The sequence below is a fragment of the Falco rusticolus genome, chromosome 1, assembly GCF_015220075.1.
Source record: "Falco rusticolus isolate bFalRus1 chromosome 1, bFalRus1.pri, whole genome shotgun sequence".
NCBI lineage: Eukaryota > Metazoa > Chordata > Aves > Falconiformes > Falconidae > Falco > Falco rusticolus.
This window is the reverse complement of record NC_051187.1, coordinates 30,840,112-30,862,826: the sequence shown is the minus strand read 5'-3', so window position 1 is coordinate 30,862,826 and position 22,715 is coordinate 30,840,112. Positions and strand designations below refer to the sequence as shown.

The following is a 22,715-nucleotide window of genomic DNA, read 5'->3' as shown; positions in this document are numbered from 1 at the left end:
CTTACCTGTTTAAGACACTGCCCAACACAGAGTACTTAATTAACGAGGATTCTCTGGGACATAGGATGTGGCAAGCCTGAGACATGAGTGGGCCACTGTGTCGAGAGCCGTTTGGGACACCTGTGCCAAGTCCACGCCGCTGAGTGCTGCGCCAGCGTTTTTCCTGTGTGGGGGCAGCTCAGGGGTGGGAGGCTCTGGCTGCCAGGGATTCATTGCAGTGAAATACAACACTGGCACTGTGGTTTCCCCTCCTTAACTCTTCCATATAATTTTCTGCTTTCTCTGTAACGACCTAAATGACAGCCTGCTGTCCTGCCTGTACTAATGGCCTCCAAATTAGGCGACTAATTCTGGTCCTAGTTGCTGTCCTCCCTGCCCACCCGCGTTACCCGCAGAGGGAATCTCAGCTTCACGGGGGTTTTCTACATGTAAAGCATGTTTGTATTCCTCTACCTGCAGAGGAACCTTCCAGGCTCCATCCTCTAAATGTGCTGCTGGGGGTAGGACAGAAATTTGCCTGGAAAAGCCACCGATAGCGATCCCCCGGTCCCCCCGCAGCTCTCCGGCAGCCGTACCCTGCGTCAGGCCCTGGGGGCATCGGTGCGGCTCCACGGCGTCGGTGGGTGCAGGCGCTGAACCCCCTCGTGAGCTGAAAATTATGCTTTTCAACTCGTTATAGAAACCTGAGCTCCAGCCAGGCAGGGGGGAGCCGCGGAGCCCCGGGATTTTGTGTTGGGGCTGCGCTGGATTTGCGGAGTGGGAAGAAGGGGAATATTGGGGTGAATGTGTTCGGGCAGGGGGTGACTCGCTCCCCGGCTGTGTCACCCAGCGCTGGGAGGCTCCTAGCGAGGCTCCAGCCGCCCCGGGCTCGGCTGCCTTCTGCCTGGCGGTGTCACGGATGCTCCCGGGAGCGCCTTTGCGCTACCGCAGGGAACGATCCCGCAAACCGAGCTGCTGCGGGGGCTCGGCGGCGGCCGGGCCGCGGGAGGCGCCCGCCGGGTCTCCGGGCGGGGCCGAGTCGCTGTGCCCCGCGCACGGCGCGTCCCGCCGGGCTCTCGCTGCGGCGGCGGCGGCCCCGGCTGCTCCCGGCTGCGGGCGGGGCCGCCAGGGGGCGCCCTGGGGCGCGGGCGGGCGGGCGCGGCGCAGTGCGCGGCCGGGAGGAGCCGGCGGGGCGGCGCCGGTCGCTGCCTGCCCCGGTGCGCGGTGCGCGGGGCCGGGTGCGCGGGGCCGGCCCGCCATGAACAGCATCAAGAGCGTGCCGGCGCGGGTGCTGAGCCGCCGCGGCGGGCACAGCCTGGAGGCGGAGCGGGAGCAGTTCGACAAGAGCCAGGCAAGGGCGGCGGGAGGGGGTGGCGGTGCCCCGGTCCCGACTCCGGTCCCGGCTCGGGGCGGGGGTGCTGCGGGACCGGCCCGCTCCGCAGGGCACGGCCTCGGGGCGCGCAACGCTTCCTGGGGTGGGGGGAGCGGGAGCGGGTTCTCTACCCGCCGGGATCCCCCGGTCCGCCCGGCCCCGCTGCCGCCCGCCGCTTCCTCCCGGGCCGGTCCCGCTGGCCGCCACCGGGGCCGCGTCCCCGCCGTGCGCAGCAGAGACCCGGGCAGGCGGCGTGTCCCTCTCCGCCCCCCCCCCCCCGGGCCTTCCCGGCAGGTAACCGCGGCCGGGAGCCAGCGGGGAAAGTTGAAGGGCCCCAGCGGCAGCGCGGCCGAGCCCCGGAGCCGCCCCCCGCTGCCGGTGCCGGTCCCGCGCCGCCCTGCGCCCCTGTCCCGCGCCCCGGCCCCCGGGGGTGGGTCAGCCCCGCGGCTGCGGGTCACACGTGGTGGCACCCCCGGGTCGCGGTGCCCGGCCCCGCAGAGGGTGGCAGGGCGAGAGCGGAGCCCAAAGGCGTCGGTGTCCGGCTCGGACGGGGCGTCCGGATGTGGCCCCGCACCCTCGGCCGGGTGGGCGATGCTGGGTGCCGGCCTTGGCGCAGGCTGGTGGGGAACGGGCCGGGATGGACAGAGGGACCCCTGGCACGCGTCCTCTGCCCCTCTGGTTTTCCAGGCTGCAAATTCACGGCTGATCCCTTTTCCCCTGTTTCCTTTCCTTGGCCCCTGGGTGGGTTTGGTCCACGCCAGCCCGGCCAGGGGGCAGTTTCGGGTCTGGCAGGGTCACGGTGCCGCTGGGTCGTGCTGGATAGGAAACGGAGCATGTTGGGTTTGTGGAGCAACATGAGAAAACCGGCAATTCCGGTTTCTTCTGGCCTCATCTCCTTCCATCGTCCCGCTGGGCACCGCTGCGAAATAATGGTGGTGGCAGCGCTGCCTCGTGTGCCCAAGGGCAGCTGGGGCCGGCCGGGAGCCTGTCCCCCCTCTCTCCGGCACTTCCACGGCTCTTTGGGCTTTTGGGGGGGGTTTGTGTCCTGAGCGAGTGCAACTTTGCAGCCGCAGGGATGCCGTGGGCCGAGCTACGTGTGGGGTGAGCAAGCGGTTGCTCGCTGCTCAAACTGAACCCCAGGCCCGCTGGCTGACGGTGATGGTCACCACCCCAAACTGACCTTCTTTCCCAGCAACTGCTGGAAAACTGTCCTGCAGGAGCTTTATTCTAACATGGTTTCCCGTAGCAGCACTTCAGGTGAGAGCAAAACAGTTCTGATGTCGGTGTGTGGGTATCGATCTGCCTTTTACGCCTAATTATATTGGCTATGGAGACAGCCACTGGTCGCCTTTGTGTTGTGGGGACACCGGTAGCATGTCCCCTCCGTGTGCCGTGGCTGAGAGTGTCACACCACCCTGGAGAGTGCTGCTGCTGGAACTGAGCACCCCAGCTCCTTTCCCCCACCGAAGGCTGGGGTGGTGCCAGTGGGGGCAGACGGGGTCGCTGGCCCCGGTGTGATCCCGTGTGCTGTGAAGGTCATCTGCTTTCCCTGCAAATGCTTTTTGAGGTCTTCTGGTGGGGTGATGCAGATGTCCCCCTTGGAGTGGCTGCCTGTGGCAGGTGGGAAGCCTCAGTCCTTCAGCGGGCACTTGCTTTCAAAACTTGGCCCTTTCCTGTGGCCAATTTTTGCTTTTCTTAAACGAGAAGGTGAAAAATCCAACAAGCTCTGGAGCTGCCAGGTACGCAGCATGTGTGACTGCCGAGGGCTGGATTTTTGGTGTGATTTGGGAAGGAGAAGCGTTCGGAAGGGAACTCCTCTGGAGCAGCCGTTTGCAGTTCAGCTGCTCCGGCCAGCCCTCGTGCTACATGGCCGGGGAGGTTTCCAGCTCGACGTCCTGCTGCCAAAAAATCTCTCCCTCCCGTGGCGTCGCACCGGGCTCCGGCATCCACCTGCCGGGTGGGGATTGCGGCCCCGCGGGATGCCAGGGCTCCGGGGAGCTGTGGGCGGGGAGGATCACGCTGTAATTAAAAGCAGCCTGGAAAGCAAGGGTGGATGTCAGCCGTGCTCCTTCATTTGGGCGCTTTGATCCCAGCTTTAGTCACTGGCTTGGTACGTGCGGGCTGTGAGTAAGGCGTGCGGGCTGCACTTCTCGGGGCTCCTGGGGCTGGGCAGGTTTTGGGGTCAGACCCCCGCTCTGGTGGGGCCGGGGCTGCACCGCTCCCGGGTGGCGATGGGGAACCGTCTGCAGGTTTCGTGAAGGTTTTGGCCAGGCTGGTTGTGACCTGCAGTGACACCTAGGACCTGCCCATCTCCAGAGGTGCCGGTGATGTCCCAGGAGGCCGGTTTGAGGGTGAATCTCCCCATTGTGGAGCTGTCCTTTGCTTTGCTGGGCAGCTGGTAGGGACATCTTGAAGTCACCGGTGTCCCAGGTCACAGCATCCCGCCGGTGTCCCAGGTCACAGCATCCCCCTGTGCCCACCCCTGGTCCCACCATCCCCTTTTTATGGACCTCCTGGGGTTTGGAGCCAGCGCAAGCACACCTGAGCTGGCAGCCCGAGGGACTGGCATTGGGTCAGTGCCACCGTGGTTGATTTGGGACGGTGCTGGACACCATGTCTCCATTACGGTGGTGCTATGGGTGGGCTGGGAGTGCCCCCGCACGGGTCCGCTCCTCTGTGCTGGACGTGCGGTGGCTCAGCTGAAACCTCTGCGCTGAATCACTGAGGATGAAACCAGCCTCTCCCAGAGCTCCCGGGCTGAATTTTGGCTGGTCAGGCTGGAAATGAGATTATGGGCAATAAACACAATAAAACCACCAGCACTTACGGTGGTTTTGGGATGGGCCAGCTGGGTCCCAGCCCTGGTCCCGTCCTGCTGGGTGGCTGAACTCCTGTCCCTGGGGATTTGGGACAGCATTTCCACCCCCAGGGGTCTGCCCTCGTCTCATGCATTGGCCCTTTCATGTGCCTGCTCCCAGCTCTGCAGCTCGATGCTGAGCCCAGCACCCACTGATGCATTGGGATGAGTGTGACAGGTTGGGATGAGCGTGTCGTGCTGCTCCCGCACGCTGTGGGGGGCAAAAATCCGGGCTTGGAAGATGTCTGCCCTGCTCCCCGCCATGCAAAGCACCTCAGTACGATGCAACAACCCCTTTAGCAGCTCTTCGCTGCAAGATGTGTTTCCAAGCCCTGCCTCACAGAACCGTCGGCTTGTCGCTCTCCGGCGTGTGATAAACCTTGTTTTGTGTCAGTAAACCATTGCTTTGGTTGTGCCGGCAGCGCTGAGGACCCCTGGCACGTCTCCTCGCTGGCTGAGCCGTGGTCACGGGCGCAGGCTCTCGGCTGGCTCCGGGCTTTCCGGTGGCTGCGAAGGTGCTGGGTGCTCTCGGAGAGGCAGCCACGCTGCAAGTGCCTGTTCCTGGGCGCTCCAGGCTCATTAACCTCGGAGGATAAGAGGATTACAGCAAGTCGCCAGCTTAACTCCACTGCTGCTTTACGGCCCCACATGGCGGGGTAACGCCAGGGCTTCCCTGGTGCAGGAAAGGCAAATCCAGCCCCTTTTCCCAGCGGCTGGGCTCAGGGTTTTGGGACAGGCTCGCTTTTGAGGATGCATTCACAGTCATTTTGTTGCTGTTGTGCCCGGCTCACGGTTGCAGCCGTTTCGGGCTCTTTTGAGGTGGATTTGGTGCATCAACACCTTTGGTGTCACCTCTTCGGCATGGTGTCAGGTTCCTCCTGCATCAGTCAGGAGCACTCAATAACTCAGCGTCGGGTTCCTCCTCACACAGGAAAGCACCTCGAGTCAGAGATGTCCCCTGGGCTAGCAGCTGTGTTGAAGCAGGTGCTTTCCCCAGGAGGGGAAATAAGATTTTTATAAGGTTTTATGGCTGGTGGGGCTGCAGGGAGGGACCGGGTTTCTCTTCCGGCATAAGCAGCGGTGGCGGGGATGTTTCCTGCCTTCCTGGCTTGGACGTTTTTCCCCTGTGGTGACCAAGGGCTTGTGCGAGGATGTAGTAGCTCCGTTGAGTCTGCCTGCAGGGATCCAGTGAGGAGGAAGATCCTCATCGATCACAGCAACTCAGTTTTGCAGTCCGTCATCAGGCGGGAGATGCAACTGCCCCCTGTCTGGGGTCATCTTTTGGAATAGACTCATAATTTAAAGTGTGCTGTGATCAAACACATTAAAATATAGGTAATCCTCCTCTGATAATCACATTGCTCTGGATTTTTGCTCTGTCAAAATGGGCATTGTGGCCGCCACTCCCTCCTTGCTTGGGGGCTGTGTTTTCCCCACGTGCTGTTTGCACGCAGCAACGTCATAAAATAAAACACAACCCCCACAACCCCCAGTTCAAAGGCTCCTTGTGATTAGACAAACAACCCTGGAATTTGGCATCTTGCTGTCGTGCTTTAATGCTCCCTGGGCACGGCGCTGAGTTCAGGCTACAAAAATGCAAAAATTTGTTTCCTAGGATGTGGACAGCAGGGAGCATCGGTAGGGGCCCAGCTCCGACCAGTCATGCTGGGGATGGGGGGTTTTAACGTGCCACTTGTTTGGAGATAAAAAGCCTATTTTGATGTGTCACAAATGGCTTTGAGGTGACAGATGTGTTATAAAATTCAGGGTATTTCCCAAAAGTGCCAGCGCTTCACTTTCAGGGGGGACGGGGTAGCTGCAAGGGTCACGCCGCGCTCTCCTTCCCTTGCAGGCCATCAGCATCAGCAAAGCCATAAATACCCAAGAAGCGCCAGTGAAGGAGAAACATGCCCGCCGTATCCTTTCCCTTGGCTCGCCTGGAGGAGATCCAGCGCTGAGGCAGGAGGGGTTTCACCCCACAGGGCCAGAGCCACAGGAGATCTGGGAGACGGGAACCCCTTGCAGAGCTTGGCTGGGCGATGACATCACGTGGGTTCATGCAGCAGGGAAAATGCAAACAAGAGCAGCGCAATAAAATTGCGTTTCTTTGGCAATAAAATGCAAAGGGCCCCGATGTGCCCTGCAGCAGGGAGAGGTGCACCAGGGAAAAATAAATGGGTGTTTTATCTGTGGGTGCAGCATTGCACCGGTGATCTCTGTGCCTGCCGTACGCTCGGTGCACGTCCCATTTTTAATGGAAGTTGAACAGGAATAGAACCCAGCCCAGCCTGTCCCCTGCTGCCCCGTGTATCTGGTTGGCCTTGACTTCAGGTTTCGAAGGAATCATCCTGGGGACCCACCACGAGAAGGGAGCATTCACCTTCTGGTCCTATGCCATCGGGCTGCCCCTGCCCAGCAGCGCCATCCTCAGCTGGAAGTTCTGCCATGTCCTGCACAAGGTCCTGCGCGATGGCCACCCCAACGTGAGTGACCCCTCCCAAACGTCCCTCCGGCTTTGCTGGGGGTGGAGGGAGTTTTTTGCCTCTTGCCGATGTCCCTCTGCGCAGCGGGTGGGTTTCTTGCCCTACCCCAGCCACCTTTCCCAGGCGGTGGGGCTATGGAGCCCTCTGTTATCCTGCATCTTGGAAACATCCCTGTGCACAGCCCCGACCTCTGGTTGCCACTTCAGCTTGAACTTCTCCCAAAGCTGGAGTGGTGTAAGGGGCCAAATCCATCCTCATCCTCAGCTTCAGGGCAGCTCCATGCCAGCCCCACCATGCCACATCCCTTCCGTTTTTGTCCCCAGGTCCTCCAGGACTGCCAGAGGTACCGCAGCAACATCCGAGAGACAGGGGACTTGTGGGTGAGTGGGGGGAAGCAGAGGTTTGAGCCTTACGGCGTGTTTGGAGGTGGGTGCTGAAAAACATCGTGGGCATGGGGGGGGCAAAGCACCACCTGAAATAACCTGTGGTCTCCACCCCTGCTGGGTGATGGTTACGTGCATGGTGAAGGGCAAGAGGGTGAGAGCAAGTTCCGCAGCGTGCGTGGGCTTTGCTCATTGCTCTGGATTTGCCATGTTTCCCCTCCTGTCCCTGGCAGGGCCATTTGCACGACAGGTATGGGCAGCTGGTGAGCATCTATACGCGGCTGCTCCTCACCAAGATCTCCTTCCACATCAAGGTGAGACCCTCTGCCACTCCCACACCCTGCCACGCCGGGGTGACAGGGCTTCACCAGGGGATGGTCACACCAGCAAAAATGTTAGCAGCAACTGCTTTTTTTTTTTTCTTTTTTTGTTTTTTCTTCTCCTTTTCCAAAGCATCCAGAGTTCCCCCCGGGCCTCGAAGTGTCGGATGAGGTGCTGGAAAAGACTGCAGGGGCAGATGTGAACAACATGTGAGTGTCCCGGCAGGAGCGCAGCACCCTGCACGCAGTCGCCGGCTCCTGCCTGGCAGCATCCTGCTAACAGAACGGCTCCCGTTTGGGGCAGCTGTCGGTCCTTCATAAATTGGTTGGATGGTGCCGGGTTCCTCCTGCACCCACAGAGCGGTGAGGAGTGTAAATGCAGGGAGCAAACCCACCAGATGCTCAGTCGGAGCCCTTGCCACCATGAGGACCTGCAGTGAACATGAGCAGCCGGAGCAGGAATGTCTCAACCAGTGGGTGATGGGGGTTTGGATATATATTTTATTTTTTTTTTTGGCAGCTTCCAGCTGACGGTCGAGCTGTTTGACTACCTGGACTGTGAGCTGAAGCTGTCAGAGTCAGGTGAGGAGGCAGGTCCCTCCCGCTAGCCCCAGGGCTCTTGAGCAATAGTTTCACTCTTTGGTCAGGAAAGGAATTCCAGCTTGGGAGGCTGAGGTGGGAGGCTCAGGTCCTTCCTCCTCCTCCTCCGAAGGGATTTCTGAGGTTGTTTCTAGCTGGATTCCCCTGTTGATGCTCTGTAGAGGTGGTTGTAGGAAAATATTTGAGGAACGTGGCTGGTTTTAGCCCACCTGAGCAATGCAGAATGTTGTTTTCAGAGCAGTGCTGCTCTGAAATCTGTTTTTATTGCTTTTTTGGTACAACCACATTCATCATATGCGTTACTGGAATCCTTTCCATCCCCTCAAAGCAGAGGATGGGGCCGTACCTCTTTCTAAATACTCAGTTCCCCTCCCTGAAATACCTCCAGGGAGGGCTGGAGGCCCCTGCCTGTGTTTGCTTCTCTTGTCTCCTCCAGGAATTTTTAGATGGCTTAAAAATGTGGCGGTTTCTTCCTCTGTCGCAAGTCGGGAACACAGAATTGCCCTGGAAAGCAGGGCACAGCGGGAGAGACCATGCTCCCGGCTCCTGGCAGCCTCCTGCTTCTCCTCCTGACCCAGTTATACAGAGAATTTATATTCATAAATACTTTAAAGCTGAGCGGGGAAGAAGCCAGAGTGGATATGCTGGCTGGACTTCTGCCAAGGGAAGGGATCTGTTTCCGAGCCGGGAGAGACGAGGCTGCAATGCCGGCAGGCCCGTCCCCTGCCCTGGGATCCTCTCCCAGCTCCTTGCACGATTAAATAGGGGAGCAGAACCCCACGCCTTCTGTGGCTGCATCGTGCAGCGGCAGCTCCTGAGGGCAGCTGTCCTGCCTTTGCATCGTCCTGGGGTTAAATCCCTCCTTTTTGGGGTCGGGGTGTCTGGGGCAGAGCTGAGCACCCCTTCCCTCTGCCACCGTGGTTCCTTTGGGTGTTTTTCTGGCTTGGAGCAGGGTTCTTCCCAGCTCAGCGGGATGGGACGGGCAGCAACCCTGGTATTTACCCCATGTCCCGGCAAAGCCACGTCCGTTGTGGTTAATGATCAAGCTGAGTCGCCTGGAGCAGGACGGCTCCGCAAACACGGCGCGGGCACCTCACTGCACTCAACCCTCCAGTTTTCAGGCAGCTCAACACCTCGATGGCAGTGTCGCAGATGTCGGCAGTGCAGTGCCGCCTGGCCCCCCTCATCCAGGTCATCCAGGACTGCAGCCACCTCTACCACTACGCTGTCAAGTTAATGTTCAAGCTGCACTCCTGTGAGTCCCTGGGGATGTGCCCTGCACTGATCTTCTCCTGGGTCGGGATTCTGGCTGTAGTTGGGGACCAGGCTTGTGTGGATGGAGGCATCCGTTGCCATGTCCCTGTATCCGAGCCGGGCTCTAAGGACCTGCTTCATCCCACGTAGACATCCCAGATGAAGGAATTAGAAGGACTTGTCCTTGATTAATTCAAGCAGATGTGCCTTGGCCTCCCAGCCCCCTGCATGGGATTGCTGGGCAGCACAGCACCAGGGGCCTCGTGCGGGTATTTCAGGGTTCCCACACCCACCTCCCTGCACCGCATCCCTATGCCAGGGATGGGGAATCCCCACTCCTGTCCTGACGCCTCGCATCCTGCTCCCATCTGGCCTTTACCCCGCTGCCTTTCGCAGCTGGAGGGATCCGGGCACGTGTAACTAGATTTGCAGCCCTGGATCAGTCACAGCTGTCTCGTCATTGCTGCAGGTCTGCCGGCTGACACGCTGCAGGGCCACCGAGACCGTTTCCATGAGCAGTTTCGCAGGTAACCTGGGGCCGAGGTGGGGCAGTGGGGTCCCCTCCCTCCCGCCGAGCTCCCTCCCCACCTCCCCTGTGAGCGGTTTTTCTTTCTCCCCTCTCCAGCCTCAAAAACTTCTTTAAGAAAGCATCAGACATGCTGTATTTCAAGCGGCTCATCCAGATCCCTCGGCTGCCGGAGGTACGGCAGGATTGCAGTGTGGTGCTTGTGTGCGATGCTTTGGAGAGCTTGTGGGTGTAGGGTGCACAGGGGTGTCCCCATGGGTGGGTTCAGGTTCTAGGGACACTGCAGAGGGACCCACTGGCACATCTCAGTGGCGTAGGGATGACTGCCTCCCTGCCCTCAGCGATCTGCCTGCAGCGGTTCCCAAAACCGCAGGCAATGCCGCCACAACTTCTTGTCTGCACAGAGTCCTCCAAACTTCTTGCGGGCATCTGCGCTGGCGGAGCACGTGAAGCCAGTGGTTGTCATCCCTGAGGAAGCCCCTGAGGATGAGGAGCCAGAGAACCTCATTGAGATCAGCACAGCTACCACGACAGAGCCGCAGGTGGGGGCATGGGGGTGGGATGGGGACCCTGGGGTTGGGGGGACAGGCACCTGCAGCCCGGCTCAGCTCGGCACCCTCTGTCTTCTTCAGATCACCTCAGATATATTTGAGCAAACCTTTGGGCCACCCAATGGCATTCGGGATGACAGGTATGGGGGGCCAGCAGTGGGAGTGGTGGGGTGGCCGCCGGCATGTGGGACTGACCTGCCTTTGTCCACAGGGATGCACAGATTGACAGCCTGAAGAAGGAGGTGGACATGCTCCGTGCAGAGATGGAGAAGATTAAACTGGAGGTAAAGCTTGGCCAGGGAGCAGCCAGCGTGCGAGAGCGGGGTGTTTTTTGGTGCTGCGGTGTGGAAACCCCGATAGGATGCAGCAGGAACAGGGTCCTGCCACCCAGCGCTGTGTTTTGGGGCCTCTCCCAGTGCTGGGACCTGACTCCTGGTGGAGGTTGGGTGAAGGCATGTGAGGGCTGTCCCTTGCTGTCCTGACTGCTGTTAGCAGTGGGACCGAGCAGCAGCGACGGCTGAGGGGGGAGCTTTCCTGTGCATCTCACAGCTGCTTTGCCCAGTCTGCAGCTGGGTGCCTGAATAGGGATGTTGGGGAGGGCAGAGGCGTTATTGGCATCGGCGCAGGGCAGTGCCTGAGTGCCTGACGGTGTCCCGCAGGCACAGCGGTACATCACGCAGCTCAAGGCGCAGGTGAACAGCCTGGAGGGTGAAGTGGAGGAGCAGCGCAAGCAGAAGCAGAAGGCGCTGGTGGACAATGAGCAGCTGCGGGATGAGCTGGAGAGGCTGCAGAGGGCGAAGCAGGACAGCGACAGGTCCCAGCGGCTTTGTGCAGAAGCAGAAAGTAGGTGCCCTACAACACCAGTCAGCCGCGGGACACCCGTGCTGCGGTTGCTGACGCTTTCTCGCCCCATTCAGAGAAAGCCAACGCCACCGAGATCCGCTATACGAAGCTGAAGGAGAAGCACAGCGAGCTCATCAACACTCATGCCGAGCTCCTGAGGAAGGTAATTCTGCTGCCCGTGCCAGGTAGGGACCGACTGCTGCCTTCATCCCACTGCCACCACCGGTATGGCTCCTGCGTGCCCAGCCCCATCAGTATTTGGCCCATCATCCTGCACCCAGGGACCTCTGCGCGCCGGGTGGGGGGCACCCCTTGAATTCATGTCCCCTGGCAGTCAGCATTTTCGATGCTGTGAGAAAGGCATCTTGGAGTTATCCCAAGCCAGAATTTGGTCAGGATGAGTCAGCGATGATGAGGGTCCCTGGTGGGAATGCCCAGTAAGCCCCCTGTCCCCACACAGAACGCCGACACTGCCAAGCAGCTGACAGTCACGCAGCAGAGCCAGGAGGAGGTGGCACGTGTCAAGGAGCAGCTGGCGTTTCAGGTGGAGCAGGTCAAGCGAGAGGCCGAGATGAAGGTGAGCCAGCACAGCCCCGGATCCTGCCCAGCCACCGGGCTTCGCTGGCCGGCCCTGAGCCCTTTCCAGCCCAGGAAGCGGTGGCTGTGCACAGCTTGGGTGCAAGGGGTCAGGATGGTTGTTGATGTCGGTTTCTGATCAGGAAAGCATTGCCCTGGCTCCTGGGGAAGATGCTAATGCATGCTTTGGTCCCTCTTGCCCATATCACCCTCTTCTTTGCCCAAGAAAATGGCACAATGCAAATTGATGGGTTTGGGTGCTTTTGTTCTCTGGGGCCCAAGTGGGGGCTGCTCTCAAAATTCCTGCCCTGGGGAAAAGAGGCCTTTCAGGAGACCCCCAACAAGACCCTGAAAACCCCTCCCGCAAAACGTGGCCGGATTTGTTCCTGCCATCCTGGCTGTGTGCTGGTGCCAAGCGGGGCTGGAGCATGTTTGCAGCAGCTGAGCCGCTGGTGTGGGCATGTGTTTGCAGCTGGAGGACCAGAGCATACAGATGGAGCAGCTGCGGCAGGAGCTGGACGCCCGGCGGGATGAGCTGGACCAGGCACAGCGCTCGCTAAGCCACGCCAAGCAGGTACGAGGCTGGCAGCACAGGATGCGCCCAAATCCCCATCACGCAAGATGGCACAGCTGCCACCACTGCCAAGCCAGCAGCACAAACAGCAGTCTGAAGAGCCGTCGTGGGGCTGAACATGGGTCTGCTCCATCGGGGTCATGAGCAGGGCATGTCCTCTGCTCCCTCTGTGGAACTGTTGGGCTCACAGCCAGGTGGCAGGTTGAGTGACAGGGGTCTCCTGGCCCCGCTGGCAGGCAGGTGTGGAGCTCAGCGCCCAGGTGGAGGCCCTGCACGCTGAGAAGGAGGTGCTGAGGCGGTCAGTGAGTGAGAAGGAGTGTGAGCTGCTCTCTGCGCGTGGCCTCGTTGAGGAGAAGGAGCTGCAGCTGAGCCAGGAGGCAGACAAGGCCACGAGGGAGATCCGAGAGCTGCAGGGCAGGCTCCTGGATAAGGTATGGTGTGGAGAGCCCACTGCCCCTCTACTCGCTGGGGTGAGATGTGTTTGGGGGTGCTGAGCAGTCAGGTGGCTCAGCTGAGCCATCACCAGTGTAGGCAGAGGGATGTGACTTGCTCTAGCGATATTGGGGTGCTTGGGTCTAATCCTGCAAAGGGGTTCTCGAGGGATATGCTGGTGATGGGCCATGGTGACAGGGGTCTTGTGTCCAAGTTGTGTCACTCGCTTGTTCCGCCCACCCCACAGAGCAACCAGGAGCAGAGCCTGCAGCAGAAGCTGCTGGACCAGCAGTTTGGCATCCTGCAGGAGGCGGTGCAGGAAGCAGAGGACATCCTTCGTGACGCGGTGGCCAAGCTGGATGATCCGCTGCACGTGCGCTGCACCAGCTCCCCAGGTATGTCCCCCTTGACCACGGGGGTTGCAACCTGCAGCCCCTTCTCCCTCCAAGATGGATATGTTGCATCTCAGCTTCCCCCAGGCATTTTTTCCTACCAAACATCATGCCCAAGGAGGTGGGGGTCAGGCTTTCCAGGAGTGAATTTTTAGCTCTCATCTCAGTGCTCTTTTGCTCAGATTTTAGTGCTGTTCCTCAGCCAGGGCTTTGAGGACCTGAGCTGTTCTGGCTTCTGCTCAGTGGTGCCTCGTGGAGTCAGTACTCCTTGTGGAATCGGTCCTTGTGCTTATTCAGTCCCTCAGCAGCCTGACCGTGCTCATGAAGCTAAATTTGTTGCAGATTACCTGCTCAGCCGGGCACAGGCAGCGCTGGAGTCCACGGATGCCCTGGAGAACGGGCACGCGCAGTACGTGGCCTCCATGGCAGGTACCTGGGCCTGGGGACCGGTGGCATTGCTTGCATCTTGCTTTTATTTTTATACATCCAGCAGCCCCCAGCTGCTTCAGGGCTGTTGGCAAGCGTGCAATGCCGTGGTGATGGAGGGATGTGGTGGGTGGAGTTGGTGGGTTCCCGTGTGCTCGTTCAGGGAGCAGCCGGCAAACTAGAGGGGTCAATGCCGACTTCTCCAAGCTTTTGTGCTGATCCTGGGGTGCCTTTGAGGGCGGGCTGCAGCTCCCAGGACATGGCAAGGGGTGCCCTGGGTTGGCAGCACCTGACCGCATCCCCTCGCCAGCAGATGCTGCGGGGCTGGTGGGGGCTCTGGCCCTCTTCGCACACCTGACGGCTGACACCATCGTGAATGGCAGCGCCACATCCCACCTGGCTCCCACTGACCATGCCGACCGTGAGTGCTGGGCATGGACACAGCAGGCGTTGGGGGGGATTTTTGGCTTATGAGGCTTCTTTTTTGGGGCGGCCATGCCAAAGCCCCTGCCACCAGGGGTTGGATATGGGACAGATCTTCCCTGGGGGCAGCACATGCTCCCCGTGCTCCTCTTCCCAACATTCTGTCCCGTCTGGTGCCCCTTCCTGGGTCAGGAACATCGCTTTGCTCCTGGAAACTGATTTATGGTCTTCTGCAACAGATTTTCCGGATGCCGCTGCTGCTTGGCATCATCTCTGTGGCTGAGGGGAGGAGGAAGAAGAGGGTGGGAGGGCTGGGAAGGAGGGACCTCTTGCCCAGCGAGGGGCCCAGCACCAACCCATCCTCTCCCCAGGGTTGACAGAGACGTGCCGGGACTGCGGGCAGCGGAGCCTGAACTACCTGGGCAAGCTGAAGGACAAGCAGACGCTGGGGTGTGCTGAGCTGGGGGATGTGCGGCGGGCATTGCGGGGGGTCCTGCAGCTGGCCCAGGTAGGAGATGGAGCCCAGCGCACCCACCCACCTTCCCCGCCGTGGCTGCCAGGGTGGGTGATTTGTTGGCACTGGTATTTCCTAAAGGAAAAATCGAAGCAGGCAGTTAGTGCAGTAGGATGTTGCTTTCATTTGTTGAGGTGGGATGTTTGCTCGCAGCCTCCTGGCTGCACCTTGGTGAACTTTTTTCATTTGTTTGTTTGTTTGTTTGTTAAAAATAATCAAACCCTGGCTTTCCCCATTGTCCAGAACTGCAATTGAACGCGCTGGGTTGGAATGAGCACTTTGGGGTGCCTTGTCCCCCATACCCACAGGTTCTGGTGCTTTCCTTGAGCCATCTTAGCTTCTGAGCGCTGAGACCCTTCCTAGTGTTGCACAGAGACAGCCACCCTCAGATAACTGAAATCTCAGCCCAGCAATCCCTGCGGAATAAAACTTCCCAGCTTTCAGATAATTCTTCTCGTGAAGCCCCCATTAGTCTTTTCTATTAAACTGCTCTTGATTCAAAGGCTGTCAGCTCTCCACACACCCCTCTGGAGCCCTGCCCTGCCGAAACTGTTCCTGGGACTGAGTTTTGTCACCTTGATTTGGGGCATTTCTTACCTTTGAGGTCCCTGTGCTCTATTTGCTGCAAGTTGGTGGCACATGTGCCTTCACCCTTGCAGTCTGCAGAATGCTGTTCCTGCAGCTTTATTTAAGGGTGGGGGGGAAGAAGTTAGATGCTCTGGTTTGGTGTTATTTCTTACAAGTATTCCCTTCTCTCCCTCTGCCTAAACCCCCCTGGCGACTCCTGCCTCCCCTGGCAGGAGCTGAGGCCCAAGAGCTTAGATATCAAGCAAGAAGAGCTGGGGGACATGGTTGAGAAGGAGATGGCCTCCACCTCAGCAGCGATTGAGGATGCTGTCAGGCGAATAGAGGTGAGACAAAGCTGCAGGATGGCCCATTCTGGTGCCTTCTCCACCCTGCTCACCCTTGCAGCAACGTGGTGTCCAACCCTTTTCCTCTTGTGTTTCCCAACAGGAGATGATGAGCCAGGCCAGAAACAAGAGCTCTGGTGTTAAGCTCGAAGTGAACGAGCGGTGAGTTGTGAGGGGCGGCATGTGACAGCCGCAGGCAGGTTTCTGTCCCGTGCCCATACCTGCCGCGCTGTGCTCTGCTCCAAAGCCCCACGTGCAACCCAGTGCCGCATCGTCCTGAGGCTGAGCGCGGAATTATCTTTCGAAGGGTGGACCTTCATCTTGCACATCTAAGCCAATTGTTCACAGCTGCATTGGGGGCTGCTTAGAAGTAACCTGTTGGCTGGCTGGTCTCCAAAAAAGACCCCTTTTCTAACTGAGGCCAAAGCCTGCTTCCCTGGATGTGCTGTCGGAGGATGCTGAACACTTTTCTCTTGTTTCCCTACAGGATTCTGAACTCCTGCACGGAGCTAATGAAGGTTAGTACTGCAGAAACCTATCAGGGGCATCAAAGACTGCACAAAACTGTAACTTCCCACCATCGGCAGCATCAGTCCTTCTCTATAAAATCCCCAGTAAACACCAAAACCTGTTTTTCTTTGTTCCAGGCTATTAGACTTCTTGTAATGACATCTACGAACCTACAGAAGGAGATAGTAGAAAGTGGCCGGGTAAGTCCTCCCCTACACTCGTCTCTCTGCACCAACATGAAATACAGGAGAATTTCCCACAATTTGCAGAAACACAGTGAATTTTGCACTTTTCCATGTTAGTGATACTCTGGCAGCCCCACTTGCTGGGGACAGGCTGCTCAGCACCATGCTCTCTGCACACTTCACTGTTGCTTTTGCAAAGCCCTGTCCATCTGAAGATGATGGCTTAAACATGTGTGTTTTAAACCCAGCCCAAATCTGCAGGCTTGCCGCTCCAGTGCTAGTTTTCTTGATATGTGTTTAAGCAGGCCAGTAAGAGCAGCCTGAAGGGCACGGAAATGCTGCTAGTCCCTTGATTGATGGCTTTATATTTGAATTTATCTTGTTATATTTCATACGGATATTTTATACGGATTTGTGGATATGTATATTGTTGTATCAAGTTAATACAAGCCATAATATTCTCATAACAACAGGGGGCAGCAACAACTCAGGAGTTTTATGCCAAGAACTCACGATGGACTGAAGGGCTGATCTCTGCCTCCAAGGCTGTGGGTTGGGGAGCCACGCAGCTCGTGTAGGTACCCCCGGGATCTGTCCCACAGCCGCTGCGGGAGGCTCCTGGCATGGTGTGGCTCCACGTCCTGCACCCGGAGCCAGCCCCTGCTTCTCCATCGCCCAATAACCCAAACCGCCCCACCGCTGAGTCTGCATGGATATTATTGCTAATTCCTTACAGAGCATCGTAGCCTGGGTTGGACCGCATGGTCACTGAAGCAGGGATTGCCAGTTCCTCCCTGTTTGCAAAATGTGAAAGTTGCTGCAGTCAAATACTCTGTGTCCTGGTTCCTGCTCAGATGGTTGTGGATGAGGTGGTTGGGATGGAGGCAGGGTGCAGGAAACGTGGGAGCTTTTTCGGACAAAGCTTTAAAAATCTTATCCGCTTCATTACAGATACACAGTCCTGCCTCTTGATATTTTATACCCGTCCAAAACTTCTGGGTCTGGGCGTTGAGTAATTGCTTTGTAAATGAGCTTTAAATAATTACAGGCAAAGCTGCTGGTTCAAGGTCTGATGCTGCTTTGTAAGGGTATAGCAGGAGATAAATAATCTAGACATGCTCCGTGGTGCATGGCAAGTATCTCTTATATGATCTCCCTTCTGACCTGTAACGCAGGGAGTCAGCAGACAGAGTTGTCCTGCATACGGGCAAATATGAAGAACTGATAGTCTGCTCCCATGAAATTGCTGCCAGCACGGCCCAGCTGGTGGCTGCCTCCAAGGTGGGTATCCCAGCGAGGTCATCTGCGTGCGGCTTTGTCACGTGAAGTCATTTTGTTCCCACAGTGTTGTCCCACAGGTGTTTTTGGGCAGTGGTGTGTGGCCATCCTGCCAGCCCAGAGCAGGGAGGAGGGGAATCTCCGAGTATTTTCAAGTCAGTCTGTGATTTTAATCCCTGTGTCTTCACCTGCATTAATATTCCACACCTAGCAGGGCTTACCGCGGAAATGGAGATGTCTAAAACCTCCCGTCTTCCTCCTGTCAAGCTGATCATGTAAAGAAAATGTTAATAACTAACGAGAAACCCTGAATAAGCAACTGCAGCAGCCAGCATTAAGAATGGTGGATTTTGGTCCTTGCCACCTTTTGTGTGGGTGAAGGCGATGGGGAGAGAGGTTTCAAGGAGCAAATGAGGATGCAGTTTGCGGGGAGAAGGACCCATACGGCTTTTTACAGCGGATAGTTTTAAAATTAAGAGCCTGGTTAAAAGAAAATTAAAAAAAAAAGCTCTGTCTTCACTGATGCTGCTTATCCGTGTGTGCTCAGTGAGAGCAGAGCTGGTTTAGTGCCCTGAGGCTGCAGGGCCTTGTGGGGTCACCTTGTCTGGCCGTGATGGGATCATCAAGATCCCAACATGTCCATCTGTCCATCCTTCCCACTCCAAGATTTTCACGCCCAAGGGCTGTTCTGACATGATGTCTCTAAGGCAGAACATGGCTGCCTGGGGCTGCCCTGGGGGTTCCCACAGCCATCCCCCTGTTCTTTGCAGGTGAAAGCCGACAAGAGCAGCAGGAACCTGGGCAGGCTCCAGGAGTGCTCACGCAATGTCAACGAGATGGCGGCCAACGTTGTGGCTTCCACCAAGTCGGGGCAGGAGCAGATTGAGGAGAAAGGTGAGGGTTTTGTGAAGAAAGGTGAGAAGGAACCACCCCATGGCTCTTTGTGGCCTTGTGAACACCCCGAGGTGGCTGGCCTCCTCCGCTTCGGTGTGTAGGGGCTGCGCTCAGTGAGGACCCTCTGTTTGTCTCCACAGACACCATGGACTTTTCGGGCATGTCCCTCATCAAGCTGAAGAAGGAAGAGATGGAAACACAGGTAGGGCCACGAAGGTGGCTCCAGTGCTGCTACCCTGGGCCAGGCTGAGCTCCATGCAAGGGGGGGTGTCCCTGCTGCCCCGCAGCATGGCGCTGGGGACAGCGGGGACGCACCCCTGGGTGCTCAGGGTGGCTCTTTGGGTGCAGGTGAAGGTGCTGGAGCTGGAGAAGCGCCTGGAGAGCGAGCGGGTGCGCCTGGGCGAGCTGAGGAAGCAGCACTACGCCCTGGCCGGCACCTACGACGCGGTGGAGGACGACGGGGAGGCCAAGCCGGCGCCAGCCCCCCGGCGAGGCATCCTCAAGAAGCCGCCCTTGGCTCAAAAACCCAGCCTGGGGGAGGTAGGGTCCCTGGGGGGTAAGGGTAGTGGGTGGGGGGGCAGTCACAGCAGTGGGGACTGATGGTTGGCTTTGTCCCCACTCTCGTTGCAGCCCCAGCGAGATGCCGGCCCGTGCCCACCTCACAGGGCCAACGTCTAGTGGGGGCCGCCAGCCTCCCCCAGACCACATTGCCTTTGCGCTGGTGTGCCTTCGTGCGCGGGGCTCTCCTCACCGCCTGGCCTGGAAAACTGGATGTTTTTTATAAAAAAAAAAAATTTTTTTTTTCCTCTTCATTTGATTTCTAGCTGTAGAGCAGGGGGGCTTCTCCCAGCTCCCCAGGCGGCAGGAGATGCCCTCTTCCTCCTGGCCTGCCAACAGGTTTAATTTAATTTGGGGTTTGTTTGGGTTAAATTAAAAAAAGAAAGAAACCAAAAACTTTTATCAGCACTAGAAGTTTTCAGTAAATGTAGCTCTCTACTGTACTGCTCAGACCCTTTCAAAGAACCGTGAACTGCTGGAGACCGCTGGGCTTTTCTTGCAACCCTTTTTTAAAATCCCCCTTTTTCAGCCTGAAGAATAATTTGACTTTCGGCGTGGGATCAGCCCTCGGTGGAGAGGGAGACGGCAGCCTTCACTGGCATGAGGAGCAGGGCTTTTTGTAAGGGAAAAAGCAGTTACTGGCACACACTGGCAATAAGGATACAAACATATATTTTTTTTTTCCTTTTCTATTTTTTATTACTGTGGCAACGTCAGGGGATCAGTTGCGTTTATGTTTTATATTTAAGATAATAAGCAGAATTAAATCTAACCGTGGCCTATGGGAGCTGGGGGATAGAGAAGTCTGCATCAAGAAGGAATTACCAATGTGGAAAGACACGGGGGCAGAAGAAAAATGTTGTCAGCTGTATCTTCCCTTAGAGCTACTACCACGACGTAGATTATTAAAGAAGCAATATTTAAAAGAAATGTTGTGCCTGGTCAGCTCATCGGTGGGGAGGGGGCTGATGCCCGGGCTGGTTGAAGCAAGCTGGCCCTGAACTGGGGCAGAGAAAGGCAATGAAGTGCCTGGAAGGAATTGGATGAAGCGCAGGGGCAGGGTGGGGGGTGTCAGATGCCACTGTGTGGACCCACCACCCCTATCTATCTAAGGTCTGTGTGTGCATAAACATATCTATAAATATATAGTCATGTGTCTCTAGATATATGTAGCTATCTGTATTTGTGTGAATGGCTCTGTGTGTGCCTACATATATATGGATGTATTTTTATATATATGCATGTTTGCATATTTCTGTATATATATATACACACATTTATGCACATGTGTGTGTATAGGACATATTTATGCACCTCTGTTGGTACAGCTGTAGCACTAAGGCATGCCCAGCGTCAGCAGCTCACCAGGGCAGAGTAGCACATGATTTTCATGGCTGTCAGCGGCAGCCAGGGTGACTGGCAGCCTTACTGAAAATAAGTAGCTTAAATAAATAAAAAGCAATCCAGCCACAGTGGCATGGGTGCAGGATCAATGCTGCTTTCCAGCCAGGGCAGCTGTTAACCTGCAGCCTTGCAGCTGCTCAGCAGGACCACTGGCACACGCCTGCGAGAAATGCAGATTTTTTTTTACTCTATGATTAACTGGGAGTATCTGCAGGGCCAAATGTCACTGCACCTCATGGTGCAAGGTGGAGGTACCTGTGAAATGGTAAGACAAGCATTTGGAGCTCACCAAGAATGACCATGACAGGGTGAACACAGGTCCCTTAAGAAGATATTTGTAAGGGTCCTTTTGGAAAAGTCTAGAATCAACATTGTCATCCAATCCATCATGACACCACTCCCCCCCACAAAAAACAATTACAATCAGATTTCACACAACCACAGACAAAACCATGACTTTTCATTCCTATCACATAACATTCCTATTATGTTATAGCCTATTGTTAAAGCAGTTCACTAGAATTACAGTTGCTGTATCTCAAGAAAACAAATTTATAAGGCATTTTATTATGTTATATTTATATATTATTTTAGTTATGTAGCAATCTTGTGACAAGATTTCTGAGAGTACTTGTCACGAAACAGACTTTACACTTTTATGAGCAGCTACTACAGGCAGCGTAGCAAGTGACAATTCTCATTTCCCAACCAATTCTACGTAGAAAGTGTGTTCCACATTAAAAGGCTTTGGTGTGGATACTGGTGTTACTGGGCAACACAAACAGCTGGTTTAACACTGCAAGTTACTTTGAGATCATCTCCAACCCAAAAATTTATGTTCTCCTTAGCCTTTCCATGAAGCTATGGAGAACCTCTTATCTACAGCAGTGGTGGAAGAGAGCTGAGAGAGGGTTACCCAGCCATGTCCTTCGGGTGACTGCTGTCACATCAAGGACAATGTCTTATCAGGATACAGCAGTGACTGCTGAGTTTCATTTCTTTGAGAAACCTTTTCTCTCGGTACAAGGAAGCACTTTCTGCAATAGCTTGCGATCTATTTATAGACGGTGATGAACATGCATTTGCTGGGAGACTGACATCACCCTAACCACTCACAATGTTACATTTCGTAATGGAAATATTGATCAATCAAGAATGCTAACTTTTAAAATCTCCCTACCGTCAGTCTAGCCACAGCTATATTTAAAGAATTCAAAAATAAAGTAAAATGCAGCTTTAAGAATGATGCTATGGGTAAATGTAAATTATTTAACACCACTGCTGTTTCACTATGACTGACTTAAATGGATACTTGTCAGAGGCTGCCAGTAAAATACCCAGGCCAGCACATACAAAATCTCAAAAATCAACAGCAAAACCAAAAGCTCCACAGGCCACTTAAAAGTGTAACCTATGTGCTAGAGTAATTTTTATATCAAAATCAAGCTTACTGTCCAGTCTAAGATTTTCTTGACTCCTATACTTTTTGAAAGTATTTGCTATTTGTAGCAGACAAAAAAAAAAAACAATCACAACTGTAAACTGTATGCAAAGGTTTATTTTGAGACTCCATCAAGACATCCTGCTGAACAGGATCCAATTTGCTAATGACTTTTAAATACCATTATTCTATCTGCAGAGAGAGGATGTTTAACTTGATGTGCTAAGGAGAACAAATTTTACTCAGTACCCATGACAAAAGCAATGGAAAATAACCAATAAAAAGTTGTGAAATGCTGCATTGTGCTCCCTTCCACCAAGGTTAGTACAGTCCAATTTGTTTTTCTTCAAGCAGCTTTCAAACAGCCGGTTATCAAAGCCCTCCCTTCCCCACCCTTTGGCTCCCTCAGCAGCCAAATCGCCAGTTAACCACAAATTAGTTAGAACACGAGCACACAAAGCAGCTGAAGTTCAGCAACAGCATTGCTACAGAGAGCAAAGTTTACAAACCACAAGCGTCTTAGATCAAAAAAGCCCACTGAAATCAAGCATACAAACAGAAAACGCTGCTGTCCTGTGCTCTAGGAAGTCAGGTAAAAAAAGCTGTAAAAGAACGTTGAAGAACCCTTAATTAAAGCCATGAGCAGCTGCCACCCATTTGCAAGGCAGGTTTTTTCCCTTCGGTGCCTAACCTGCCAGTAGCAATGACTAAGGCACAAGTTCCATGCATCTGGGCAGCACTATTTTTAGTGACAGTATTTCCTGAATGACCCAATCAGAGAAATGACTCAGGAAAGAGAAATATCAGCGAATACAGTAATTTCATAAATGCCTCACAGGTATGCAAGTTTAAATCAAAACAGAAAAATACAAAGACGGTCTGTATTCCACTTACAAACCATCTATTGCGCCTGGTACCATCAGACAATTAATACACGCACCAACCCAAAGGACATTAGTACATCTCCACATTTCTCCACCATCAGCATTTTCTCCTCAACCAGGCAGTCTCATTCCAGTGCCAAAAACT

General features: G+C 55.7%; 1 protein-coding gene across 3 annotated transcripts; it reads left to right on the top strand.

The window, feature by feature from the left end:
• The first annotated feature begins 1,151 nt into the window (after window positions 1-1,151).
• On the top strand, window positions 1,152-19,771 carry HIP1R (huntingtin interacting protein 1 related). 3 transcript variants are annotated; one of them, XM_037375420.1, is made up of 32 exons: window positions 1,152-1,330; window positions 6,061-6,124; window positions 6,549-6,691; window positions 7,015-7,071; window positions 7,308-7,388; window positions 7,528-7,604; window positions 7,915-7,976; window positions 9,109-9,249; window positions 9,718-9,775; window positions 9,874-9,949; window positions 10,179-10,316; window positions 10,407-10,465; window positions 10,537-10,609; window positions 10,985-11,168; window positions 11,243-11,331; window positions 11,629-11,745; window positions 12,217-12,318; window positions 12,555-12,749; window positions 12,998-13,145; window positions 13,485-13,571; window positions 13,882-13,989; window positions 14,363-14,499; window positions 15,306-15,416; window positions 15,520-15,578; window positions 15,904-15,934; window positions 16,064-16,126; window positions 16,585-16,685; window positions 17,287-17,392; window positions 18,160-18,283; window positions 18,424-18,485; window positions 18,632-18,823; window positions 18,914-19,771. In XM_037375420.1, the coding sequence occupies exons 1-32, from the start codon at window positions 1,238-1,240 to the stop codon at window positions 18,959-18,961; spliced, it is 3,186 nt and encodes a 1,061-aa protein (XP_037231317.1). In that variant the 5' UTR covers window positions 1,152-1,237; the 3' UTR covers window positions 18,962-19,771. The 3 variants fall into 3 exon arrangements, with proteins under 3 accessions (XP_037231317.1, XP_037231316.1, XP_037231318.1); XM_037375419.1 differs by having other exon boundaries at window positions 13,879-13,989; XM_037375421.1 differs by lacking the exons at window positions 1,152-1,330; window positions 6,061-6,124; window positions 6,549-6,691; ... (2 more) ...; window positions 7,528-7,604; window positions 7,915-7,976 and adding an exon at window positions 8,012-8,571 and having other exon boundaries at window positions 13,879-13,989.
• Window positions 19,772-22,715: the final 2,944 nt, after the last annotated feature.